Consider the following 24,366-nt stretch of genomic DNA (forward strand, 5'->3'; position numbering starts at 1 on the left):
CAGCCTCACCCACCAATCACAGCAGTCAGCCCACCATGACAGAAGGATCCACGCAGCCCACATAGAGGGCACATGTAGCTCTGAAGCATGTAGCTCTGGTGCTCAGAGGGGAGTGTGCTGCTGGGTGCATAGGACGTGTACAAAAGGCCACTTTCCAAGGTCAGGAAATGTAACCACCCCACCAGATACTCAGAAACAAAAACAGCAGGCTGGACAGAAGGTGACCGAGGAGGGCTTCCCTGGTGCTCCAGTGGTTAAGAATTCACCTGCCAGTGCAGGAGATATGGGTTCAATCTCTGGTCTGGGAAGATCCCACTTGCCAAGGAGCAATTAAGCCTGTGAGCCATAACTACAGAGCCTGCATGCTGCAGCGACTGAAACCTGCGTGCCCCAGAGCCTGTGCTCCTTAATGAGGGAAGCCACTGCAAAGAGAAGCCCTCGTGCTGCAGTGGAGAGTAGCCCCCACTCACCACAGAAAGCCTGCATGCAGCAGCAAGGACCCAGTGCAGCCAGAAATAAATAACGTTAACAAGATGACAGAGGAATGTGTTCCCAATACAAGAACAGGTAAAACTCCAGAAGAAGAACTGAGTGACGTGGAGACAAGCCTCCTGAACGAGAGATTTCAGGGTAATGATGGCAGAGATCAAGGAACTTGGGAGAAGAGTGCATGAATGCAGCGAGAAGTGAGAAGTTTTCAACAGAGTTAGAAAATGTAAAGAACCAAACAGATGAAGACTGAAGTAACTGAAATGGAAAATCCCCTAGAACAAATCGGCAGTGGATTAGATGATATGGAGGAACAAATCAGCAAGCTTGGGAGACAGTGACAGAAATCACTGAGGTGGAACAGAAGAAAGAGAAACGAGTAAAAAGCAATGAGGATAGATTAAGAGAACACTGGGACGACGTCAGGTGTGTAGATATTCACGGTATAGGGGCCCCACAGGGAGAAGAGACAGAGGCAGGGGCAGAGAGTACAAGTGGAGACAGAGCAGCAGAAAGCTTCCTGATCCTGAAAAGAAAACAGACGTCCAGGGCCAGGAAGCAGAGGGAGCCCCGAACAGGATCAGCCCAAGGAGGAATGTAGCAGGACACACTGTACTTAACCTGGGAAAAGGCAGACGCAGAGCATTAGAGGCATGCTAGGCACAAGGGGACTCCTGCATGACAGTGAGCTGATGTCTCAGGATCTGCAGGCCAGAAAGGAGTGGCAGGATATACTTAAAAGGATGAAAGGGAGAAACCAACACCCAGGAACACGACCCAGCAAGGCTCTCATTCAGATTTAATGGAGAGATCAAAAGCTTTACAGACAAGCAAAAGCTAAAAGAATTCGGCATCACCAAACCAGCCTTACAAGAAACTGTAAAGGGACTTTTTTTTTTTTTTAGCAAAAGAGAAAAGGCCACAAAAGAAAGTGTGAAAGTTATGAAAGAAAACTTGTTGGAAAAATAAAAGTATGTGGTAAAGGTTGTAAAAAACAGCCTCGTATAAAGCTAGTAATAAGGCTAAAAGGCAAAAGTAGTCAAATCATATGTGCCCACAACAAAGCTAAGTGACAGTGTTGGCTGCTCAGTTGTATCCGCCTCTTTGTGACCCTGTGCACCGCAGCCCACTGGGCTCCTCTGCCTTGCGAGTCTCCAGGCAAGAATACTGGATGGGTGTCCATACCCTTCTCCAGGGGATCTTCCTGACCCAGGGACTGACCCCACGTCTCTATGTCTCCTCCACTGGCAGGCGAGCTCTTCACCACTAGCGCCAACTGGGAAGCCCAGTACATAAGGGGCACACCACAGATGTCAAGTATGAAGTCAAGGGGAGGGGAGTGAGAATGCAGGGTTGTTTAAATGTGTTTGTACTTACGCAGCTTAAATAACCATAGATGGATGGATGGATTGATGGGTGGATGGATGGAAGCTGGAAATGGATGGATGGAGGCTGGCTGGATGGAGATGTGGGTGGATGGATGGGAGGGATAGATGGATGGATGTATAGATGGATGTATGGATAGATGCCTGGGTGGGTGGATAGGTAGCTATTCCCAATGGGGGGAATGTAGTCAATAACAGTGTAATAATGTCTTTGCAGAAGGACATATCTTAGCTATGCTGTGATCATCCTTTTTGAAATGTACAGAAATATCGAATCACTCTTGCTTAATAGGAACTAACAGTGTTGTAGGTCAGTTATACATCAAAAACAAAGTTATAGAAAAGGAGATCAGATTTGTAGTCACCACTTTGGTTTAGGGGAGGGGAACTGAATGAAGGAGGTCAGGGGCGCACACTGCTGTTAACCAGGTGAGTACGTCCTGGGGGTGCGGCGCACGGTGTGACAGATGCAATCAGCACTGCCGTGGGTTTTACACAAAGGTTGTTAACAGAGTGAAACCTGGGAGTTCTCATCACAGGGAAAAATATTTTTTTCTGCTTCTTCAAGTTTGTGTTTGCATGAGACAGTGAGTGGTCGTTACTTCTTGATGCATGTAAGTCAGGTCATTATACTGCACACCTTCAATGTCTTCAGTGAATCTGTCAGTGTCCTCATGAAACTGGAAGGAAAAGAACAGTTGAGCTCATTAGAAGCTTAGAGACAACGTCTCTGAATTCCCTGGTTCCGGAGGCGCCTGGGCATCAGGTCTGTTCTCCTGTCGCAGGTGGAGCACTCTGCTCCTGCTCACAGGAGGACAGGCCCGGAGAGCGGGTCCCGAAGCAGAGTGACACTTTACCGACTGAGGACCGAGGCCAGAGCCCAGGTGTCAGTGGTTTTTGGTGAGGATGTCTAAGTGAAGACATCTGGTAGAAAGTGCCTTGTGAGGATGTTTTGTTTTTGACTTGAGACTCTCTCTCGTAAGGAACTCACGACGACAACTTCCCAGCTTCCTCCCGCAGTACCCGATACCAGACAGGCTTAAAAAGTGTGTGGAACAGAAAATCGACATCCTGACCTTCCAGCCACTACTTGCGGAGGTAAGGAACGTGTCTTATGCGAAGCACTGATTCTTCTCCACACTCAAGCTGTTTTCTGACAAGCTCAGGATGAACCCTTGTCGAGTTCAGAGGTCATGTGGGCTGGTTTTCACCCCGGGAGCTGGGAGTGTCAGAATATTGAGCGTGGAGACCATCGCTGGGTCCCTCTGGAGACATCCGTCCTCACAGTATCATGGACTTACGTGCACCAGGGCTCTGGGGATGCCCTCTCCGCACCTGGCCTTTCTCCTATGTGGCTGAGCCTCAGCAGCTCTCCACTCCTGCCGGAGCTCTGAGCACTAGGAAGGCCTGTAGCTGCGCAGAGCAGCCGGGAGGGGAGGGCACTGCCCCCCAACCCCGACCCTCGGGCGTCCCCTGCCAGGACAGCCCCTCCTCACCTTCCCAGTGCTGTGTGCTCGGGCTTTCTCATGCCTGCTGGAGGAGGCCTGCTCCCAACCTGTCTGCTGTGACGGGTGGAGAAGGGCTGGGAGGCCGAGGGCAGGGCAGTGCTGAGTGAGCCCCGGCAGGGCTGGAGCCTGCATGTGTGCAAGGGGAGCTGAGATGTCTGCCTCGCTGGCAGGGAGGAGGGGAGCACGACCCTGTCTCCAGGAGGCGTCTTCCCAAGAACCTGGGGGTCTGTCGGCTGAGGAGAGGGTGAATGGAGTGAGGACTGGCCTGTGTTGATTCGGGGCAAGAGGGGAGGAGAGGCTGCACGGGCCCTGTGTCAAAGGAGAGCTTGAGCCAATGGATATGTGGCAGCTAGGAGCACGCCTGACACTGAGGCAGACTGACGGACAGACGGAGCGTGTCAGCTGGGCCCTGTGTCCTCCTGCAGTGAGGACGCCACAAGGGCACCAGCAGCAGACAGCACCCGAGGCTGGCGGACCACAGGCGAGGGACAGCGCCCACAGGCGAGGCCTGGGTGGCTGCAGTGATGCCTGTCGGCCTGAGCTGAGGCCAGAGCAGCAAACTAGCCCTAAAGTAACTCAGAGCAAACCTGGGGCTGAGAAGCGGATCCCAGGGCGGTGCTCGTACAGTATCCAGGACTGTCCTGTGGGCATCCTGTGGCCCGGCCTGGGCGCCAGAACATGACCTCCTCGGGAGTGCAGTTCCCAGGAGAAAGTGGCTCCTTTCAGCAGTAGTAACAGAACCAAAATAGCGCACCTGTCACTCAGCACTTCTGCACCCTGTAACCTCCCCCCGCAGCGTGGCCCCTCCTGGGGCGCCTCCACAGCTGGCGCCTCCCCGCCCTGGCTGGGAGGGGCCCTCTGGGCCAGGAGGCGCTGCTTTCCTTCTCAGCTTTATTCTTTTGTATGACGTCTGTACTTCCCCTATCTCCTTTTAGGGTTTTCACTAGTTTTAAGGCATTTAATTCACAGTGTGCCTTGCTGTACGTTCTTCACGTTTCTTGGCTTGGGTTCTTGGCTTATTGGATGACCTCAACCTGCAGTTCTCAGATTTCCAGGTTCTTGGCCATTCTGTCTTCACGTGTTCCTTCTGCCCTGCTCTCCAGGCTCCTGTGACGGGCACGTGCGGCCACATGAGCTAGCCCAGGCTGCCTGCTGCTCCCTTCACTTCTCCCCTCTGGGCTGCATTCTGAGTGGTTGCTGTGCTGTGTCTCCAAGTTCACTGATGTTTCTTCTGCAGCATGTAACCCCTCCAGACACTGCAGTCATTGCCTCCACAAGTTCAGTGAGGGTCTTTTACATCTTCTGTATCTCTACTTAATGGGCTTCCCTGGGGCTCAGATGGTAAAGAATCCACCTGCAATGCAGGAGGAGAATACAGGAAACTCAGGTTTGATCCCTGGGTGCGGAAGATCCCCTGGAGAAGGGAATGGCAACCCACTGCAGTATCCTTGCCTGGAGCATCCCATGGGCAGAGATGCCTAGTGGGCTACAGTCCATGGGGTTGCATAGAGTAGGACATGACTGAGTGACTAACATTTTCACTTTAACTTCTCTACTTAATATGCTTCGTCTTGCCCCAGCTTTCTTTTCACTTCCGTTTTTTCCCTCCACTTTTTGAACGTATAGAGTTAAATATGTAAAGCATGTACATATGTAAGAGAACCGTGTTAGGTTTCGTGCACTGATTCTGTCCCAGGGTTGGTTGGTTGGTTGGTTGGATTCCTTTTGGACCTTTTACTTTGTATTGGAGTTTAGCTGATCAGCGGTGCTGTGATAGCTCCAGATGAACAGCGAAGGGACTCGGCCATGCGTATACATGGATCCGGGCTCTCCCAGACGCCCTCCCGTGCTCGGCATCAAGCAGAGTCCCTGCGCTCTACCCCAGGTCCTTGTTGGTTATCCACTTAGAGGAGTGTGTACATGACCCTCCCAAGCTCCCTAACTATCCGTTCCCCCCATTCTTCCCCCTGGTAACCATAAGTTCCTTCTCTAAGTCTGTGGGTCTCTTTCCGATTTGTAAATAAGTTCATTTATATCCTTTCTTTTTAGATTCTGCATATAAGGGCTATTTCTCCTCCTCTGTCTGGCTTACTCCCAGGGGTCATTTTTATTGTTCTGTGGATAGGTTTTTCTCCTTGATACAGATTGTGGCTTGTGCTTATTTCCATGCCTGGTCATCTTTGTTTGGATGCTAAACATTCTGCATTCTACTTTGTTGGTACTTCTATTCCTGGAAGTAGCTTTGAACTTTGTTCTGGGATGCAGTTGGGTTAGCTGGGAGCGGTTGGGTATTTTTCAGCCTGCATTTAAAGCCTCGTTAGACCAGAGTGGTTTTTTCTTAGGGCTGATCCCTTCTGAGTCCTGCACCCAGTGCCCCTGTGTCTCAGGCCTTTCTGTTTAGGCTAGGGGGCCCACAGCACCTCAGCCCTGTGTGAGCTCTGGAAATTGTTCTTTGCAACCCAGTGGCTCTCAGCAGCGAACTTTCCCCCAAGAGACACTTTTGGTTGTCACTACTGAGCGTGCCCGCAGCCTCCAAGGGGTGGAGGCCAGAGATGCTACTCACTGCCATGCCCTGCACAGCTCAGCCCTCCCGCACAGGCAGCCACCCTGGTGTCAGCCATGCAGAGGCTGAGGAGCCCCTCCCTGCTCCTGCCCCACACGTCTGCCCCACCTGGCATAGGTTCTCACGCTCATGTCCTCACAGCTCCTGGGAAGCTCCAGACCACTGGGCTGCACCTTTTCCCTGGCATTCGGCCTCCTGGGACCCGCAGCCCCACCCTCTCAGCACAGAGACCTCGAGGCTGCCTGGGCTCACGCTGTGCTGAGCCTGGCAGCTCTGTCTGGGTAGGAGCTGGGAGGTTGTGGGGCTCACTGAGATGGCTCCCTGTCTCAAGGCCGCCACCCTGCCCTTGCCTGGTCATCAGCATTTGAAGACTGGTTAGTCAATTCCTTTGGCTTCCTGACGTGGATATGAGTGGAGTGTTGCTCTGCTCTCACTAACAGGCTGCCTTGTTTTCCAGCTATTAAACATGTCAAACTACAAGGAGAAGTTTTCAACTTTGCTCTGGCTGGAGGAGATTCATGCAGAAATAGAATTGAAGGAGTATAATATGAGTGGGGTCACTTTGAAAAGAAACGGGGATCTGCTAGTTCTGGAGGTCCCAGGATTGGCTGAAAGTAGGCCTTCTCTGTATGCAGGTGGGTTTGTTACGTCTCGTGTTTTCCTCAGTGGACTGGCAGACGTTGGACACAGTCACGGAATAGAACATTTTAACTGGCAGCGCTGTCGTCACACGAGTTGCCTTTGCTTTGGGTAGCTCTCTCAGCACATTGATGTGATTTTAAGCCATTGACCCCATAATGTTTTTTCGCTTATTCCACTTCTTCAGAGTGTTTTATCTTACAGTATAGCAGCAAAGTTTATTGAGTTTGTAGTTTTACATGTGGTAATGTGTTTTTTAACTAGGTGATAAACTGATTTTAAAAACCCAAGAGTACAACGGACACGTGATTGAGTACATCGGCTACGTGGTTGAGGTGAGAGGCCGCTGCTAATCAGTCCATGTGGGGCCGGCCCAGCAGACCGCTCTCAGAGGTGACCCACCTGCCTCGGGGGCGGGGGAGGGGGCCCCTGGGTGTTGACGGCATTTTAGAAAAATCAGGGATCAAGTGAATATTTAAGTAAGTGTGATGCATGAAGAGAATTTTGTAACTGAAGAAATCCTATCACTTTCAGCCATGAACAGCGTGCTTACCTGGTATCACGTGGATATCAGGGTATCACATAGGTATCACATGGAAGGCTTGCATTTACTCAGATTTGAGTGTTCTGAATGTGTCCCAGAGGGTAGACTGGTCATGCCCCTAAGGGCCACTCTGTGGACTAAATCCTCAGCAGAAGCAGGGCCAGAGTTGTCAGGGGTGAGACCCCCATGGCCCTACCCCCAGGCTGGTTGGGGGAATGACCAGCACCACAAGCTGGAGAGTCCAGAGCTGAAGCTGCAAGTGCCGGCCTCAGGGTGTGAGGGCGCCCCTGCTGATCCTCCTGCAGGACCGTCCATGGAGCCGCCGCTCCTGAGTGCTGGGCTTCCAGGCGAAGCTAGGGCTGTCTTGGGTCTCAATCCATTGCTTCACTCAGTTCTCTGGAACTCCTTGGCCGGCGCCATGGCCTGGGTACCTTGAAGACACCAAGGCCCTCGAGGGCCCCCAGATGGTGTGGCAGGTGGCACGGTGCTTCTGGGAACCTCCTTGGGCTGCGCTGGCACTGGCCTCCCCCCCCCCGGCCGCCACCTCAGAGGGCCTGCCCGTCTGGGGAACACGCAGAGCACTTCCCTCTTCTCCCGGACTCTAGCTCTCTAAGCACGCCCTATTGTGTTCCCTTGTGTTATCCTGTGCTTGCTTATCTTGGTCTTGCCAGGTTTTTTTGTTTCATGGCTTTTGAAGTTTCTGTAAATGACAGTGTCAGTACTTGATGTCCTGGGGACCTCGATCTGCTGACGACTGTGCAGGTCAACCCTCACTGTTTGTGGTTTGATTCCTTGTCTGCTTGATGGTCTTTGATTACAGATTTATTTCCATTTGTCTTAACTTGTGGGAAAACTGGGGACCTGGTGCCTGCATTTGCTTCTGTCAAGAGCAGGGGCACAGTTAGCCTCATGTCACAGCCCCCAGCTCTTGGGAGAGACTCCGCTGCCTGCTGCTTCTGTCCTCTCAGCTCCTCCTCAGCTCGGGGTTTTCCATCCTGCTCATCTCGGATTGTTATGTAGGATCTAGCTTTGGCTGGAGGGTCCCTAAATTGTTCCCTGTCCCGCTGGAAGGGAGTTTCGGAATGTTGTCTATGAGGCACTTTGTGGTCAGCATGCCCTGCTGTAGTGCTCACTCACTTGTCTGCTGTGGAGGTGGCAGCCTGTCTCCAGCACGCGCTGTCTGAGCCCTAAGGAGAGTGCACTGGGGGAGGAGTCGGCGGGTGTGCTCGCGGGGCTGGCGGGGCAGCGGCATGCTGACGGAGTCTTTTCAGTATTTTTCCACACATTTGAGATACCAGATTTTAGCTCTGATCTATAGGATGGATTTTGATGTCGAGTTGTGACTATGGGTAGAGGATTGTCTAAAGCAAACATAAAGATGAGAAGTAAAATATTTTTCTTTTTAGATTCATGAAGAAGATGTAACTCTTAAACTTAATCCAGAATTTGAACAAGCATATAACTTTGAACCAATGGATGTGGAATTTACATACAACAGGTAATGCTTCAGGGACTCTCCCTGCTGGGAGGGGGGCTTCTCCGCTTCGCTCGGCCCCTTGACGCCTCAGTGGCGGCACGGGTGCTGCAGCTGGTGCTCCCGCCCCTCTGTGTGGTCAGTGCACATTTGTAACAGACCGAGCTGCAAACATATGTACATCCGTTCCTTCTTGGACCTGAAGGGAGAATCTGCACGCTCGGTCACCACCGCCACTGCTCCCTCTCACCCCTCGTCACGTGTCACCAGCCACCTCTTCCCTTCCTCCACCAAGCCCCCCACCGTTAGCCGGGATTTTGTGTTTCTCTTCGCTTTTTAAAAGAATAGTCTATGTCTGTGCACACGCGCACGCGCACGCACGCACACAGGAAGGTGTGTGTTGGCTGTAGCTGCTCTGCACTCGCAGCCTGTGGCCTCTGGAGTTGTGTGTGCACCGACGTGAGGTTCACATGCTGGGTCCTCGGCACGCTTGTGCCCCGTGTGTTCTGCCCCATCTGTGTGCCAGCTGCGCTGCTGTGGATGCCCACTCCCTCCTCATGTACACACACTCCCGCAGGTTTCCTTGGCTGCACACTTAGGATGGGGGTCGCAGTTGGGGCTGTTCATGCTCCAGTGCTGCACACGGTGCGAGGAGCGACCCCCAAGGTCACCCTCCCGAAACCTGGTTTCTGGAAACGTCTGAATTGGTGCCAGCCTTGCAGGTGTCTTTTGTTTCCTCTATGGTCGTGAGGTGTGTTTCTCTGATCATGTCTGAGGTTAGCGATCTCCCTGTTTGTTGGCCGTAAAGTTCTTTCATCTGTGAAATGCTTGCTCATGTCTTTCATTGAGTAATTTGATTTTTATTATTTGTCAGAGTTCTCGCTGTATTCTTTATATAGACCTTTCTTAGATTCATGCACTACAGATAACTTCTGTGAGTTTGTTACTTGATTTCTCATTTCTTAAAGTATCTTTTGAGTAACAAAAGGTGGTAGTTTTTATAGTGAAATGTACCTGAGCTTTTGTACATTAGTGCTTTTCGTGTCTGGTCTTCCCTGGTGGCTCAGTTGTAAAGAATCTACCTGCAAATGGAGAAGATGCAGTTTTGATCCTTGGGTCGGGAAGATCCCCTGGAGGAGAGAATGGCAACCCACTCCAGTATTGTTGCCTGGGAGATTTCATGGGCAGAGAAGCCTGGCAGGCTGCAGTCCATGGGGTCACAGAGTCAGACAAGACGGTGCTACTGAGCACGCACGCGTGCTTTTCACATCTGATGTAAGAGCGCTCAGTGTTTGGAATGCAGCCAGATGGAAACGTCTTGAGGCTGAATGGATGGTGCAGATGTGGAGTTGGCCTCTTGAGGGGTGTTTGCCTGTAAAAGCAGAAAAGACAGGACAAAGAGGCCAGTGAGTGAGGAGGCGCCCAGCGTCCAGGGCCCTCCCTTGTTTGTGTGCTGACCAGGAGCACGAGTGACTGGTGGGGACACGGCTCTGCACGCAGTCTGGAGGCCATGGTCCCTGGGGCAGGGGCACCTCCTTCTCGCTGCTGAGCTGGCACCGCAGGCGGGGTGCTGGTGAGTGGCAGCGTCTGAGGGCTTGTTGCTCTGAAACAGGAGGCGGGACGCTCACAGAGGAAGGAGAGGATGTGGATCTGAGTGAGGGGGCGGGCTGGGGGGCAGAGGCAACATAGCTGCAGCTGGTGTAAGAGGAAGCCGACTGAGGGACACAGACGGGAGGGTGGGTGGGGGCGCTGTCGGATCTGAGCCCAGGAGAGAGAAGGAGCAGGAAGCTGCTCAGAACCCTAGGCGGCTTCTTGACTCAGCATCGTCTGGGTGGGGTGCGAAGAGGGCCGGGCACCGCCATAGGTGAGTGAGAAAGCCCGGGGGCACTTCTCTGCAGAGAGGTTCTGCTCGCCCCAGATAAGTTTTTGTTTCCTTCTTTTTGTTGTTCTTTTCCCCCCTTTTTTATTCTTTTATCTATTTTCTTTTGGTTTATTTCTTCTTTTTTTTCTCCCAGATAATTTTTTGATGATTTACATTAAGTTACTGCTCCAAAGAAGAGCAATGTCAAAGAATGTTCAAACTACTGTACAGTTGCACTCGTTTCGCAAAATCCTTCAAGCTAGGCTTCAGCAGTATATGAACCGACAACTTCCAAGATGTACAAGCTGGGTTTCAGAGAGGCAAAGGAAACAGAGATCAAATTGCAGATATTCGTTGGATCCTGGAGAAAGCAAGGGAGTTGAAGAAAAAATCTGTTTCTTTGACTACACTAAAACCTTTGACTCTGTGGATTATAATAAACTGTGGAATATTCCTAAAGAGATGGGAATACCAGACTACCTTACCTGTCTCCTGAGAAACCTCTGTACAGGTCAAAAAGCAACAGTCAGAACCAGACATGGAACAATAGACTAGTTCAAAATTGGGAAAGGAGTACGTCAAGGCTATATATTGTCGCCCTGCTTTATTTAACTTGTATGAAGAGTACATCATACGAAATGCAGGACTGGAAGAATCACAAGCTGGAATCAAGATTGCCAGCAGAAATACCAACAACCTTAGATATGCAGATGATACCTCTCTAATGGCAGAGAATAAAGAGAAACTAAAGAGTCTCTTGATGAGTGTGAAGGAGGAGAGTGAAAAAACTGGCTTGAAACTCAACATTCAAAAAACTAAGATTGTGGCATCCTGTCCCATCACTTCATGGCAAGTTCAGTTCAGTTCAGTCCCTCATTCGTGTCTGACTCTTTGCGACTCCATGGTCTGCAGCACACCAGGCCTCCCTGTCCATCACCAACTCCCAGATCTTGCTCAAACTCATGTCCTTCAAGTCAGTGATGCCATCCCACCATCTCATCCTCTGTCACCCCTTCTCCTCCTGCCTTCAGTCTTTCCCAGCATCAGGGTCTTTTCCAGTGAGCCAGTTCTTCACATCAGGTGGCCAAAGTATTGGAGTTTCAGCCTCAGCATCAGTCCTTCCAATGAATATTCAGGACTGATTTCCTTTGGGATTCACTGGTTTGATCTCCTTGCAGTCCAAGGGACTCTCAAGAATCTTCTCCAACACACAGTTCAAAAGCATTAATTCTTCGGTGCTCAGCCTTCTTTATAGTCCCAGCTCTCACATCCATACATGACCACTGGAAAAACCATAGCTTTAACTAGACGGACTTGTCAGTAGAGTTAACATCTCTGCTCTTTATTTTTTTATTTTTTATTTTTTTTTACTACCGACTAGGTAACTTTATTGAAAGTATCTTGCATTCATGACGGATGCTTTCTGGGTTATGCCACACATTTTAACATTCAAGGTTAAATTATTTTCTACATGCAAGTAGTATGAATAGTTTTCCCCACATGGGATCACTGATTATAGAAAGATGACACACCATATAGGCTATCTTTTTTAACTGAAAAGCTAGCAAACTAATTATTATATCTCCTCCCAAACCACTGACTGAGTAGTAACTGAGCCTTCAAAGCTGAGAGAATTAAAAATGCAAAAATAAGCCCTCAGACCCAATTAAGGAAGCCCTGCTACATACAGGCTAATGAATACCAGGGGTACTTACTCCTCCAGGAAGATTAAAGACACTCTGATAACCCCACTCAAAGCATTTACCTCAAGTAGCCTTTATCCAGTTTCCAGTTGAATAAAGATAATACGTTGTTAAATTCTATTTCAGAAGGTTTTTTGCAAGTTGCTTTATTTACAACGCCAACTTTAAAAGTCACTGAACTAAAATTAACTGGACAATAAACTAGGCAGAAATTGCTTTACAAAAAGGGAAAGCCCAAAATGCCACTTTCTATAGGGAACCCACAGTTCAATTTTATTCAGAGCAAAGAAAAGAAACTTTCAATCACACTAGAAGAAACTGGGCCTTAAGTTTGGGAACTGTACTGAAACTACACATGCAATGAGGACAACATTCTGCTGATACAATTCACTTGCTGCTGCATTTGTTGACTCTTTTTCTAATATTAACAATTATAAACAAAGCAGTGCAACTAGTATTTGGAATAATCCTTACAGTGTTACAGCGTTAGACACGAAATTTCACTTCTCCTCACACCACTGGTTCTCTTTGCGTACCTGGGCTTCCTCTTCTTCAGTAAAATCATTTTTGATATTGAATGTCTTTCTAATCTCCTCAGGAGTTTTGCCCTTGATCATATTAGCAACAGTCTTGCGGGTAACATCAAATAAAACCTTTGATGTCTAAGTAGTTTGCTGCCGATAGAAGTTCAAAGAGTGTCCCTTGGTCAACTTTCAGGAATTCTTGATCCCAAACAGGTATATCATCTGTTTGTTTTTCTTTGTTCTCATCATCCTCAGGAGGAGGAGGATCATCCTTGTGGTGGGTGCACCACTGAATGACCTTTTTCAATATTGCTGCATTAACATTTGGCAAGGGGACTGGATCATCATCTCCTTCATCATCCATTCCCAAATCTTCCAATATAGTCTTGATGGTCACAGATTGTTTTGCAATTTCAGCATCAACTTTGAATATCTCTCCATCAGAACTCTGCAACTTAATTGAAGGCATGATGTTAGGTCTCAAGGAGATGGCGGGCCGGAGGCTAAAGTGAGCAGGGCAATGTCGTCAAACAGCAACACTGAGAAGCGGAGAACAAGGCCACTACAGCCACATCTCTGCTCTTTAATATGCTATCTATGCTGGTCATAACTTTCCTTCCAAGGAGCAAGCGTCTTTTAATTTCATGGCTACTGTCACCATCTGCAGTGATTTTGGAGCCCAAGAAAATAGTCTGTCACTGTTTCCATTGTTTCACCATCTATTTGCCATGAAGTGATGCCACGATCTTAGTTTTCTGAATGTTGAGTTTTAAGCCAACTTTTTCACTCTCTTTCACTTTCATCAAGAGGCCTTATAGTTCCTCTTTGCTTTCTGCCATAAGGGTAGTGTCATCTGTATATCTGAGGTTATTGATATTTCTCCCAGCAATCTTGATTGCTCCAGCTTGAGTTTCATCCAGCCCAGCATTTGTCATGATGTACTCTGCAGGTAAGTTAAACAAGCAGAGTGACAATATACAGCCTTGATGTACTCCTTTCCCAATTTTGAACCAGTCTCTTGTTCCATGTCCAGTTCTAACTGTTGCTTCTTGACCTGCATACAGATTTCTCAGGAGGCAGGTAAGGCCCAGAAAGAATGAAGAGATGGAGCCAGAGCAAAAACAAAGCCCAGTTTTGGATGTGACTGGTGATAGAAGTAAAGTCTGATGCTCTAAAGAACAGTATTGCAGGGGGAGCCGGATGTCCCGCCGGCCCTGCCGGACAGCGGGGAGACTAGGGCTCCAGCGGAGGAGCAGCCGCGACCCCACACGGCGGCTCCTTCCCCTGGCTGCCCGGCCCGGGCTCCCCCATACCGAGAGCCACCATGGGGCGGCCCCACCACGGCCCCCTACAGCCTCGAGACACTAAAAGGCAGCACCATCCTGGGCACCCGGAACTTGAAAGGACTGAGTTGCTGCCTTTTCGGGAGGCTCCCTAGCTGCGACGTGTGCCTGGAGCATCCTTTGGTGTCTCGCTACCACACCGTGCTGCAGCACAGGGTGTCCGGCCTCGATGCAGAAGGCGACGGCCACGGGCCTGGCTTCTATCTCTACGATTTGGGAAGCACCCACGGCACTTTTCTTAACAAAACCCGCATCCCACCCGCACCTATTGTCGGGTCCACGTCGGACATGTTCTTCGCTTTGGAGGCAGCACCTGGCTCTTTCTTCTTCAGGGACCAGAGGAGGATCGAGAGGCAGAATCCGAGTTGACAGTAACGCAGCTGAAGGAACTGCGCAAGCAGCAACAAATGATGTTGGAAAAGAAGATGCTGGGAGAAGACTCAGATGAAGAAGAGGAAATGGATACCGCTGAAAGAGAAATACTAGTAGTCAGGACGATGAAATGGGCTGCACCTGGGGAATGGGAGAAGATGCTGTAGAGGATGAGGCTGAAGAGAACCCCATTGTCTTAGAGTTTCAACAAGAAAGGGAGGCTTTTTATATAAAGGATCCAAAAAAGGCTCTCCAAGGTTTTTTTGACCGAGAAGGAGAAGAATTAGAATATGAATTTGATGAACAGGGTCATAGCACTTGGCTCTGCAGGGTGAGATTACCTGTGGATGATTCAACTGGAAAACAGCTAGTGGCAGAGGCCATTCACTCAGGAAAGAAAAAAGAAGCAGTGATTCAGTGTTCACTGGAAGCTTGTCGAATCCTCGATACTTTGGGATTGCTGCGGCAGGAGGCGGTATCTCGGAAAAGGAAAGCCAAGAACTGGGAAGATGAAGACTTTTATGACAGTGATGATGACACATTTCTTGATCGGACTGGCCTGGTTGAAAAGAAGCATCTGAATCGAATGAAGAAGGCTGGGAAGGTTGACGAGAAGCCAGAGACCTTCGAATCACTGGTTGCAAAGTTAAATGATACTGAAAAGGAACTCTCTGAAATTTCTGAGAGACTGAAAGCCTCCAGCAAAGCTCTGTCAGAGTCTCTGTCTCAGGACTCTTTAGATGCGTTCATGTCAGAAATGAAGTCAGGGAGTGCATTAGATGGTGTGTCCCGGAAGAAACTTCACTTGAGAACTTTTGAACTGAGAAAAGAACAGCAGAGACTTAAAGGGTTGATAAAGATTGTAAAGCCAGCAGAGATTCCAGAACTAAAAAAAATTGAAAGTCAGGCTACAGATGGAGAAAACAAAGCTAAAAAGCTCACATTGCCTCTCTTTGGTGCCATGAAAGGAGGAAGCAAATTCAAATTAAAAATGGGAACAGTAGGGAAGATACCCCCCAAGCGTCCAGAACTCCCTCCAACTCTAATGAGAATGAAGGATGAGCGTGAAGTAGAGGAGGAGGAAGAGGAGAAGGAAGAGGAAGAGGAGAAAGAAAAGGAGGAGCATGAAAAGAAGAAAATGGAGGCTGGAAGCAGTAGGCTGCAGCAGGAGACAGAACCGGAAGAAGCAGCGCAGGAGACGAGTCCTCCCGCAGACTTCACATGTTCTAAAGAAACAAACCATGAAAACATGTCTCAACTCGGCCAAGTGGAGCAGAATAAAGATCGCCAAGAGATGAGTGAAGCAGCTGCATCGTGTGAGGAGCCCTCAGCATCGAAGAATGAGAATGAGAAAAGCAGAGATGAATTCAAGAAAAAGAAAGCTCTTGGTCCAGGCAAAGTTCCACTGATACTTTCCTCCAAATATCCAGAAGATGACCCAGATTACTGTGTGTGGGTCCCACCTGAAGGCCAAAGTGGAGATGGCAGGACCCATCTTAATGACAAGTATGGGTATTGATTGCTTCTGAATCTTAAAGGAAGACCTTGTGGACCATGTGACATGGGATATTTAGGATAATATATCAAGTTGAATGTCCAGAGAAGGAATTCAGATGCTCATTTGTAAAATCTGGTGACTGGCATTTTCTTCTGTACTCCTAGCTTCCTAAATTTACCTACCTATTTGATTCTCTTGAATTTGATATTTATGTTTAAAAGTGTTTGTGTATGTATGTAAAAAGGAGCCATATATTTTGAGAATTAGTAAAGTGAGAGACATGAGTCTATTAAAGTAAGAAGCTGAAAAAAAAAAAAAAGAACAGTATTGCATAGGAACCTCGAATGTTAGATCCATGAATCAAGGTAAATTGGAAGTGGTCAAACAGGAGATGGCAAGAGTGAACATTGACATTTTAGGAATCAGTGAACTAAAAAGAATTGGAATGGGCTAATTTAACACAGATGATCATTATATATACTACTGTGGGCAGGAATCCCTTAGAAGAAATGGAGTAGCCATCATAGACAACAGAAGAGTCCGAAATGCAGTACTTAGGTGCAGTCTCAAAAACAACAGAAGGATCTGTGTTCATTTCCAAGGCAAATCATTCATTATCACAGTAATCCAAGTCTGTGCCCCAACCACTAATGCTGAAGCTGAAGTTGAACAGTTCTATGAAGATCTACAAGACTTTCTAGGACTAACACCCCCCCAAAAATGTGCTTTTCATCATAGCGGACTGGAATGCAGAAGTAGGAAGTCAAGAGATACTTGGAGTAACAGGCAAGTTTGGCCTCGGAGTACAAAATGAAGCAGGGCGAAGGCTAACAGAGTTTTGCCAAGACAATGACCTGGTCGTAGCAAACACCCTTTTCCAGTAACAATAGAGAAGACTCTACACATGGACATCACCAGATGATCAATACCGAAATTAGATTGATTATATTCTTTGCAGCCAAAGATGGAGAAACTGTATAGTCAGCAAAAACAAGATCAGGAGCTGACTGTGGCTCAGATCATGAACTCCTTATTGCCAACTTCAGACTGAAATTGAAGAAAGTAGGGAAAACCACTAGGCCATTCAGGTATGACCTAAATCAAATCCCTTACAATTATACACTGGAGGTGAGAAATAAATTCAGTGGATTAGATCTGATACAGTGCCTGAAGAACTAGGGACGGAGGTTCGTGACGTTGTACAGGAGGCAGGGATCAAGACCATCCCCAAGAAAAAGAAATGCAGAAAGGCAAAGTGGATGTCTAAGGAGGCATTACAAATAGCTGTGAAAAGAAGATAAGCTAAAGGCAAAAGAGAAAAGGAAAGATATACCCATCTGAATGCAGAGTTCCAAAGAATAGCAAGGAGAGATAAGACAGCCTTCCTCAAGTGATCACTGCACAGAAATACAGGAAAACAATAGAATGGGAAAGACTAGAGATCCCTTCAAGAAAATTAGAGCTACCAAGGGAACATTTCATGCAAAGATGGGAACAATAAAGGACAGAAATGGTATGGACCTAATAGAAGCAGAAGATATTAAGAAGAGGTAGCAAGAATACACCCAAGAACTATACAAAAAAGGTCTTCATGACCCAGGTAACTACGATGGCGTGATCACTCACCTAGAGCCAGACATCCTGGAATGTGATGTCAGCGGGCCTTCGGAAGCATCACTACGAACAAAGCTAGTGGAGGTGATGGAATTCCAGTTGAGCTATTTCAAATCCTAAAAGATGATGCTGTGAAAGTGCTGCACTCAGTATGCAAGCAAATTTGGGAAACTCAGCAGTGGCCACAGGACTGGAAAAAGTCAGTTTTCATTCCAATCCCAAAGAAAGGCAATGGCAAAGAATGCTCAAACTACCGCACAATTGCACTCATCTCACGTGCTAGCAAAGTAATGCTCAGTATTCTCCAAGTGAGGTTTCAACAGTACATGAACTGAGAACTTCCATATGTTCAAGCTGGATTTAGAAAAGGCAGAGAAACCAGAGATCAACTTGCCGACATCTGTTGGATCATGGAAAAAGCAAGAGAGTTCCAGAAAAGCATCTACTTCTGCTTTATTTACTACGCCAAAGCCTTTGACTGCGTGGATCACAACAAACTGTGGAAAATTCTTAAAGAGGTGGGAATACCAGACCACCTTTCCTGTCTCCTGAGAAATCTGTATGCAGGTCAGGAAGCAACAGTTAGAACTGGACATGGAACCACAAACTGGTTCCAAATAGGAAAAGGAGTACGTCAAAGCTGTATATTGTCACCCTGCTTATTTAACTTATATGCAGAGTACATCATGAGAAACGCTGGATGAAACACAATCTGGAATCAAGATTGCCAGGAGAAATATCAATAATCTCAGATACACAGATCATACTACCCTTATGGCAGAGAGCAAAGAGGAACTGAAGAGCCTCTTGATGAAAGTGAAAGAGGAGAGAGAAAAAGTTGGCTTAAATCTCAACATTGAGAAAACGATGATCATGGCATCCGGTCCCATCACTTCATGGCAAATAGATGGGGAAACAGTGTCAGATTTTAGGGCAGGGAAGCCTGGTATGCTGCAGTCCATGGGTTTGCAAGGAGTTGGACATAACTTAGCGACTGAACAACAGCAACAAATTAAGTTACTCAAAATTAGATCACTTCACACTTCAGAAAATCTGTATTTCCTACTTGTTTGAAAAATGAGAGGATGGACGACACGGCAGTGAAGCAGGTGAGATAGAACCAGGAGGCCAGGCCTCTCAATGCGCAGATGGTCCCTCCTTATGCTCCTTTGCAAGTATTTTTCCTCCTTAAAAAAGTAGGTTTACTGAGATACAATGGTCATAAAATGTTATGCCAGTTTAAAGTGTACAGTTTCATGATGTTGATGTTTGGATGCCCATTGGATCCGTCCTCACAGTGAAGACCGCGCTGGGTCTGGCTCCGCAGGCGTTTTCTGGTGCCCCGTCGTGACTTGTCTGTGCACCAGTGCCCAGTCTCCAGAGGCTCGTTTTCATTTCATAGAATTTACGTTAATTGCAAACATATAGGACCTACTCTTTTTTGCCTGGCGTCTTTCTCTCAGCTAATTATCTTGAGATTCAGCCTTACTTTTGCATGAATTCCTTCCTTTTTATGAGTAATATTGCCTTATAAGATCATACCCTAGCTCACTAATTCAGGCACCTGTGGTTGGACGCTAGCTTGTTTGCTGATCGTGGCCGTCACAGATGAAGCTGCTGTGAGCATCATGCCTGAGGGTCCGTATGGACAGGTGTTTTCCCTTCTCTTGGGTAAGCGCCTGGCAGTGCCACAGCTGTGTACAGCGGCTGGTGTACACTGGGCATCCAGAGACACTGCCAGGCCCTCCTCCAGTGGCTGCACTGCCTGTGTGCCCCCCAGCGTGTGTGAGGCTGCACTTGCCCCACTAGCTCGCAGCCCCTGGGCCGTCGGTCTTGCTGCCTGTGGCGGTATGCGCTGTGCTGCGGGGCTCCTGTGGGCTCAGCGGTCCTCGCTGTGATGACCAACACTTGCTGGCATCACGTGGCCTTGGTGAGAGCGCCTGCTCTGGTCTGTGGGTCACAGCATCCATCATGTGCTTTATTTTTGTTCATCTGGAGAATTGTTCACATATTCTCAGTGCAAGTCCTTTATGAGGTGTGTTTTTTGCAAGTGTTTTCTCAGACTGTGGCTTGTGTTCTCATTGTTTTTAGCAGTGCCTTTTGAAGAGCAGAAATTCTTAATTTTGATGACGTTCAGTGTACCAGTTTTTCTTTGATGGACAGTGGTTTCGTGACATGTTTAATAAGTCTGCCAAAGTCAAGGTCATAAGGGTTTTCTGCTGTTTTTTTCTATAATAGAAATTTTACAGCTTGAAGCTTTGTATTTACGGCTATGACCTATTTCGTTTTTACAGATGATGCAAGGTATGGGTTGACCAGGGGCAGAGGGTGTCCACCTGTCCCAGCACCGTTTGTTGAAAAGACAGACTGTCCTTTGTCCAATGAGTGACCTTGTCACCTTTTGGAAAGCCAGTTGGCCTGTGCCTGTGGATCTGCTCCTAAGCTCTCTGTTCTGCTCCACAGAACAGAGTGTGTTCGCAGCCACACCACAGAGTCTCTTCCTGGTGCCCTCGTGGTAGGTCATAGAGTCGAGGGGACAGCCTCCAGTGAGTCCCTCTTCTGCAGAATGGCACTGTCCTACATGTTGGCATTCCTTGGGGATTTTAGATTCAGCCTGTCAGTTTCTACAGAGAGCCTGTTGAGATTTTGGTCAGGATGGCATGATGGACCCTTTAGGTCCACTTCAGGGACAGTAGGCATCTTGTTTTACATGGAGCAGAGTTGATTTACAGGACTATGTTAGTCTCCACTGCACAGCAAAGTGATGAAGTCACGTATTTCTTTCAGATTCCGTTCCCATTCTAGGTTATCGCAGTACCCTTTCGGCCTCAATCCCTTGCTCATGCCCGCTCCTTCCTGCCTATTAAAGCCTTGTGTTTTGAGCAGCTCCTCATGCTCCTTTGTGTCTGCGGTTTGGGCTGCCTGACTGCCTGATTGTAATCACTTTTTGCTCTAATAAACTTAAAATTTTTAACATGCCTCAGTTTATCTTTTAACTGTTTTGAATAAATTTCATAGGAGTGAGTCTTCACCATTGGTTACTTCCCTTTAAAATTTTTTTTTATTTATTTTTGGCTGTGCTGGGCTTTGCTGCTGAGCTCAGGCTTTCTCTAGTTGGGGTGAGCGGGGGCCACTCTCGCTGTGGTGCTGCAGGCTTCTCAGTGCAGCGGCTTCTCTGTAGAGCACAGGTTTTAGGCTCAAGGGCTCAGTAGTTGTGGTGCATGGACTTAGTTGCCCCGCGGCACGTGGGGTCTTCCTGGGCCAGGAATCCAACCAGTGTCCCCTGCATTGCAAGGCAGACTCTTAACCACTGTTCCACTCGGGAAGCTGAAAGTTACTAGATTGGTGCAAACATGATTGCAGTTTCAGACTGTAAATTTTAAATCATTATAACTAGACTCAAACACATCTTTATTAGTCGAAATAGGAACCCTTACAATCAATACATGTTTGCCAGCGAGAAATAAGTTTGTTTATTCCTGTAGTGCAAAAATCCATTCTTCGGGATCTTGAACTCTTGAAAAGCATTTTCTGCTTCCTCTTGGTTGTGGAAGTGTTTTCCCTGCAAAAAGTTAGCAAGATGCTTGAAGAAGACATAGTTGGTTGGCAAGAGGTCTGGTGAGAATGGCAGATGACACAAAACTTCGCAGCCCAATTCATTCAACTTTTGAAGCACTGGTTGTATGACATGTGAGGGCGTTGTCGTGGAGAATTGGGCCCTTTCTGTTGACCGGTAGCAGCTGCAGGCATTACAGTTTTTAGTGCATCTCATGCATTTGCTGAGCATACTTCTCAGCTGTAATGGTTTAGCCAGGATTTGGATCAGATGGGCAGCAGATGACAAAATAGTGACCATGACCTTTTTTGGTGCAAGTTTGGCTTTGGGAATTGCTTTGGAGCTTCTTGGTCCAGCCACTGAGCTGGTCATTGCCGGTTGTCATATAAAATCTACCTTTTGTCACATATCACAATCTGACCGGGAAATGGTTTGTTGTTGCTGTGTAGAGTAAGAAAACGACACTTCAGAACAATGATTTTGATTTTCAGTCAGCTCATAAGGCACCCACTTACCAGGTTCTTTCACCTTTCCAATTTGCTTCGAGTGCCGAACAACAATAGAGTGGTCGGCATTGAGATCTTTGGCAGCTTCTCGTGTAGTTGTAAGAGGATCAGCTTCGATGATTGTTCTCAGTTGGTCGTTGTCAACTTTGATGGCCAGCCACTGTGCTCCCATTTTCAAGGCTCTCATCTCCTTTGTAAAACTTATTGAACCACGACTGCTCTGTACATTCGTTAACATTCCTAGACCAAGTGAGCTGTTGATGTTGTGAGTAGTCTCTGCTGCTTTATGACCCATTCTTAACTTGAATAAGAAAGTTGCTCAAATGTGCTTTTTGTCAAACATTATTTCCTTAATCTAAAATAAATATAAGTAGTAAGTCGGTAACAAAAAAGACATAAAGCGAGAAATGTTCATTAAAATGATGTATAACGTAACTGCATTTATTTGAGAATGTGTTCCAGTATCAAATGGCAAAGTTCAACAGTGCAAAACCAAAATTACTTTTTCACCAACCTAATACTTTACTACTGATGCAGCATTGTTGCTACCTTTCTGACACTTCACAGGCTCTATTTTCTTTTTTTTCTCCCTGTTCACTTTATACGTTAAAACAGAGATAGTCCCAGAAGGGAAGGCATCCCTGCGACCCTGACGCATTTGAGGTTTTCCTGGTGAACTCTGGGCATGCTGGTGGCGGCCTCACGGCTGGCGGGCTGCTGTGCTCCCAGCCGGGGCTCTGGGTGCCCGTCTGCTGAGGCGCCCGGCGCTGACCCGTGTTGCTTTCTCCTCCGCAGGACCACCAGCAGACGCTGCCACTTTGCACTTGAACAGGTCATCCACTTGGGGGCAAAAGGTACTACTTTGGGGGGATGATGGTTTTATATCTTCCTGGAGTGTTTTAGAAGCTTCCTGTAGAATTTTGTGTAAATCAGTTTCTTCAGCCGTACATTAGAAGTGAATGGAAATTCTGATAGCCAGTGTTTTTTCTATTGGGGAGGTTCAGTGTTTTCTGACAATTTCAAGTATGTAGAAATAGCACGCTTAAATTATTAACAATAAAATGATCGTACTCTGCCTCCCCATCTCAATATCACTCGTTTGTGTGCCACAATGAACAAGAAAATGGCAGGGTTGCACAGAACATGCGGTGCTGGCGTTATGCTGCAGCTGAGGAGCGGCCCCGGAGCAGGGAGCAGAGGGGTACACAGACATGCATGTCTTCTCTCTTCGCCTTTCTAAGCTTCTCAGTAATATCTGCCTTCTCGTGCTGTCTTGTTTTAAAAGTGTTGTTTCCAGAAGAAATCATTTTACAGCCTCCCCAGGTGACATGGAATTGGACCCATGCGCAAGACACCAAGAGGGACGGACAGTCTACCTCCAAGGTACTGCTTTGATATTTGTAAATAGATGATAGTTTCCTCTCAGTTTACTGGCGCATCAGAGGAGTATAGTGAGCGCAGTTCACAAATAACCCCACGTCGCAGTGAAAGTAAAACTAGTCACTGTGTGAAGTCTGTGTACCATTACGTGTGGGCTAATGACAGCTGCAACAGAGTAAGCAGGGAAAAGGGAGGTGAGGATGTATCGTGTGAGCACGTAGTTTTAATTTTTTGTTTGTTCGTTTGTTTTTATTTACCTTTTAATTTTTTAATTGAAAGCTAATTGCTTTACAGAATTTTGTGGTTTTCTATCGTTTATAAACAAGAATCAGCCATAGGCACACCCATGTCCCCTGCCTCCCATCTCCCTCCCCACCCCACCCTCCCGCCTGTTGCAGGGGCCCTGTTTGAGTTCCCTGAGTCACACAGCGAATTCCCGTTGCCTGTCTGTCTTACATATGGTATTGGGAATTTCCATGTTACTCTCTCCGTACATCTCCCCTTCTCCCTCAACTCTTCCCACTGTGTCCATAGGTTCATAGCTCTTTCTCTGAAAGAGAAATTAAGGAATCAATCCCATTCACCATTGCAACAAAAAGAATTAACATCTAGGAATAAACTTACCTAAGGTGAAAAGAGACCTGTATACAGAAAACTATAAGACACTGATGAAGGAAATCAGTTCAGTCCAGTTGCTCAGTCGTGTCTGACTCTTTGCGACCCCATGAACCGCAGCACACCAGGCCTCCTGTCTGTCACCAACTCCCCGACTTCACTCAAACCCATGTCCATCGAGTCAGTGATGCCATCCAACCATCTCATCCTCTGTCGTCCCCTTCTTCTCCTGCTCTCAATCTTTCCCAGCATCAGGGTCTTTTCAGATGAGTCAGTTCTTCGCATCAGGTGGCCAAACGATTGGAGTTTCAGCTTCAGCATCAGTCCTTCCAATGAATATTCAGGACTGATTTCCTTTAGGATGGACTGGTTGGATCTCCTTGCAGTCCAAGGGACTCTCAAGAGTCTTCTCCAACACCACAGTTCAAAAGCATAAATTCTTCAGCACTCAGCTTTATTTACAGTCCAACTCTCACATCCATACATGACCACTGGGAAAACCGTAACTTTCACTAGACGGACCTTTGTTGGCAAAGTAATGTCTCTGCTTTTGAATATGCTGTCTAGGTTGGTCATAACTTTCCTTCCAAGGAATAAGTGTCTTTTAATTTCATGGCTGCAGTCACCATCTGCAGTGATTTTGGAGCCCAGAAAAATAAAGTCTGTCACTGTTTCCACCGTTTCCCTATCTATTTGCCATGAAGTGATGGGACTGGATGATGCCATGATCTTAGTTTTCTGAATGTTGAGCTTTAAGCCAACTTTTTCCACTCTCCTCTTTCTCTTTCATCA

General features: G+C 47.5%; 2 protein-coding genes and 1 pseudogene across 4 annotated transcripts in view; 2 read left to right on the top strand and 1 right to left on the bottom strand.

Moving 5' to 3' along the window:
• Positions 1–24,366, top strand: part of MOV10L1 (Mov10 like RNA helicase 1) — a 63,917-nt gene that overhangs the window by 24,567 nt on the left and 14,984 nt on the right. For all 3 annotated transcript variants that reach the window (XM_061418923.1, XM_061418921.1, XM_061418924.1), the window contains exons 10-15: positions 2,858–2,972; positions 6,403–6,580; positions 6,849–6,919; positions 8,535–8,626; positions 22,375–22,433; positions 22,865–22,962. In XM_061418923.1, the coding sequence (XP_061274907.1) occupies positions 2,858–2,972; positions 6,403–6,580; positions 6,849–6,919; positions 8,535–8,626; positions 22,375–22,433; positions 22,865–22,962 (613 nt within the window). The remainder of the gene's footprint in view (positions 1–2,857; positions 2,973–6,402; positions 6,581–6,848; positions 6,920–8,534; positions 8,627–22,374; positions 22,434–22,864; positions 22,963–24,366) is intronic.
• Positions 12,282–13,174, bottom strand: LOC133248579 (S-phase kinase-associated protein 1-like; annotated as a pseudogene).
• On the top strand, positions 13,179–16,236 carry LOC133248634 (kanadaptin-like). Its single transcript, XM_061419017.1, is given in 4 exon segments — positions 13,179–13,198; positions 13,868–14,292; positions 14,295–14,507; positions 14,510–16,236. Coding segments are annotated over 4 exon segments (2,073 nt in total). The 3' UTR covers positions 15,925–16,236.

Source organism: Bos javanicus, chromosome 5, assembly GCF_032452875.1.
Source record: "Bos javanicus breed banteng chromosome 5, ARS-OSU_banteng_1.0, whole genome shotgun sequence".
Taxonomy (NCBI): Eukaryota; Metazoa; Chordata; class Mammalia; order Artiodactyla; family Bovidae; genus Bos; species Bos javanicus.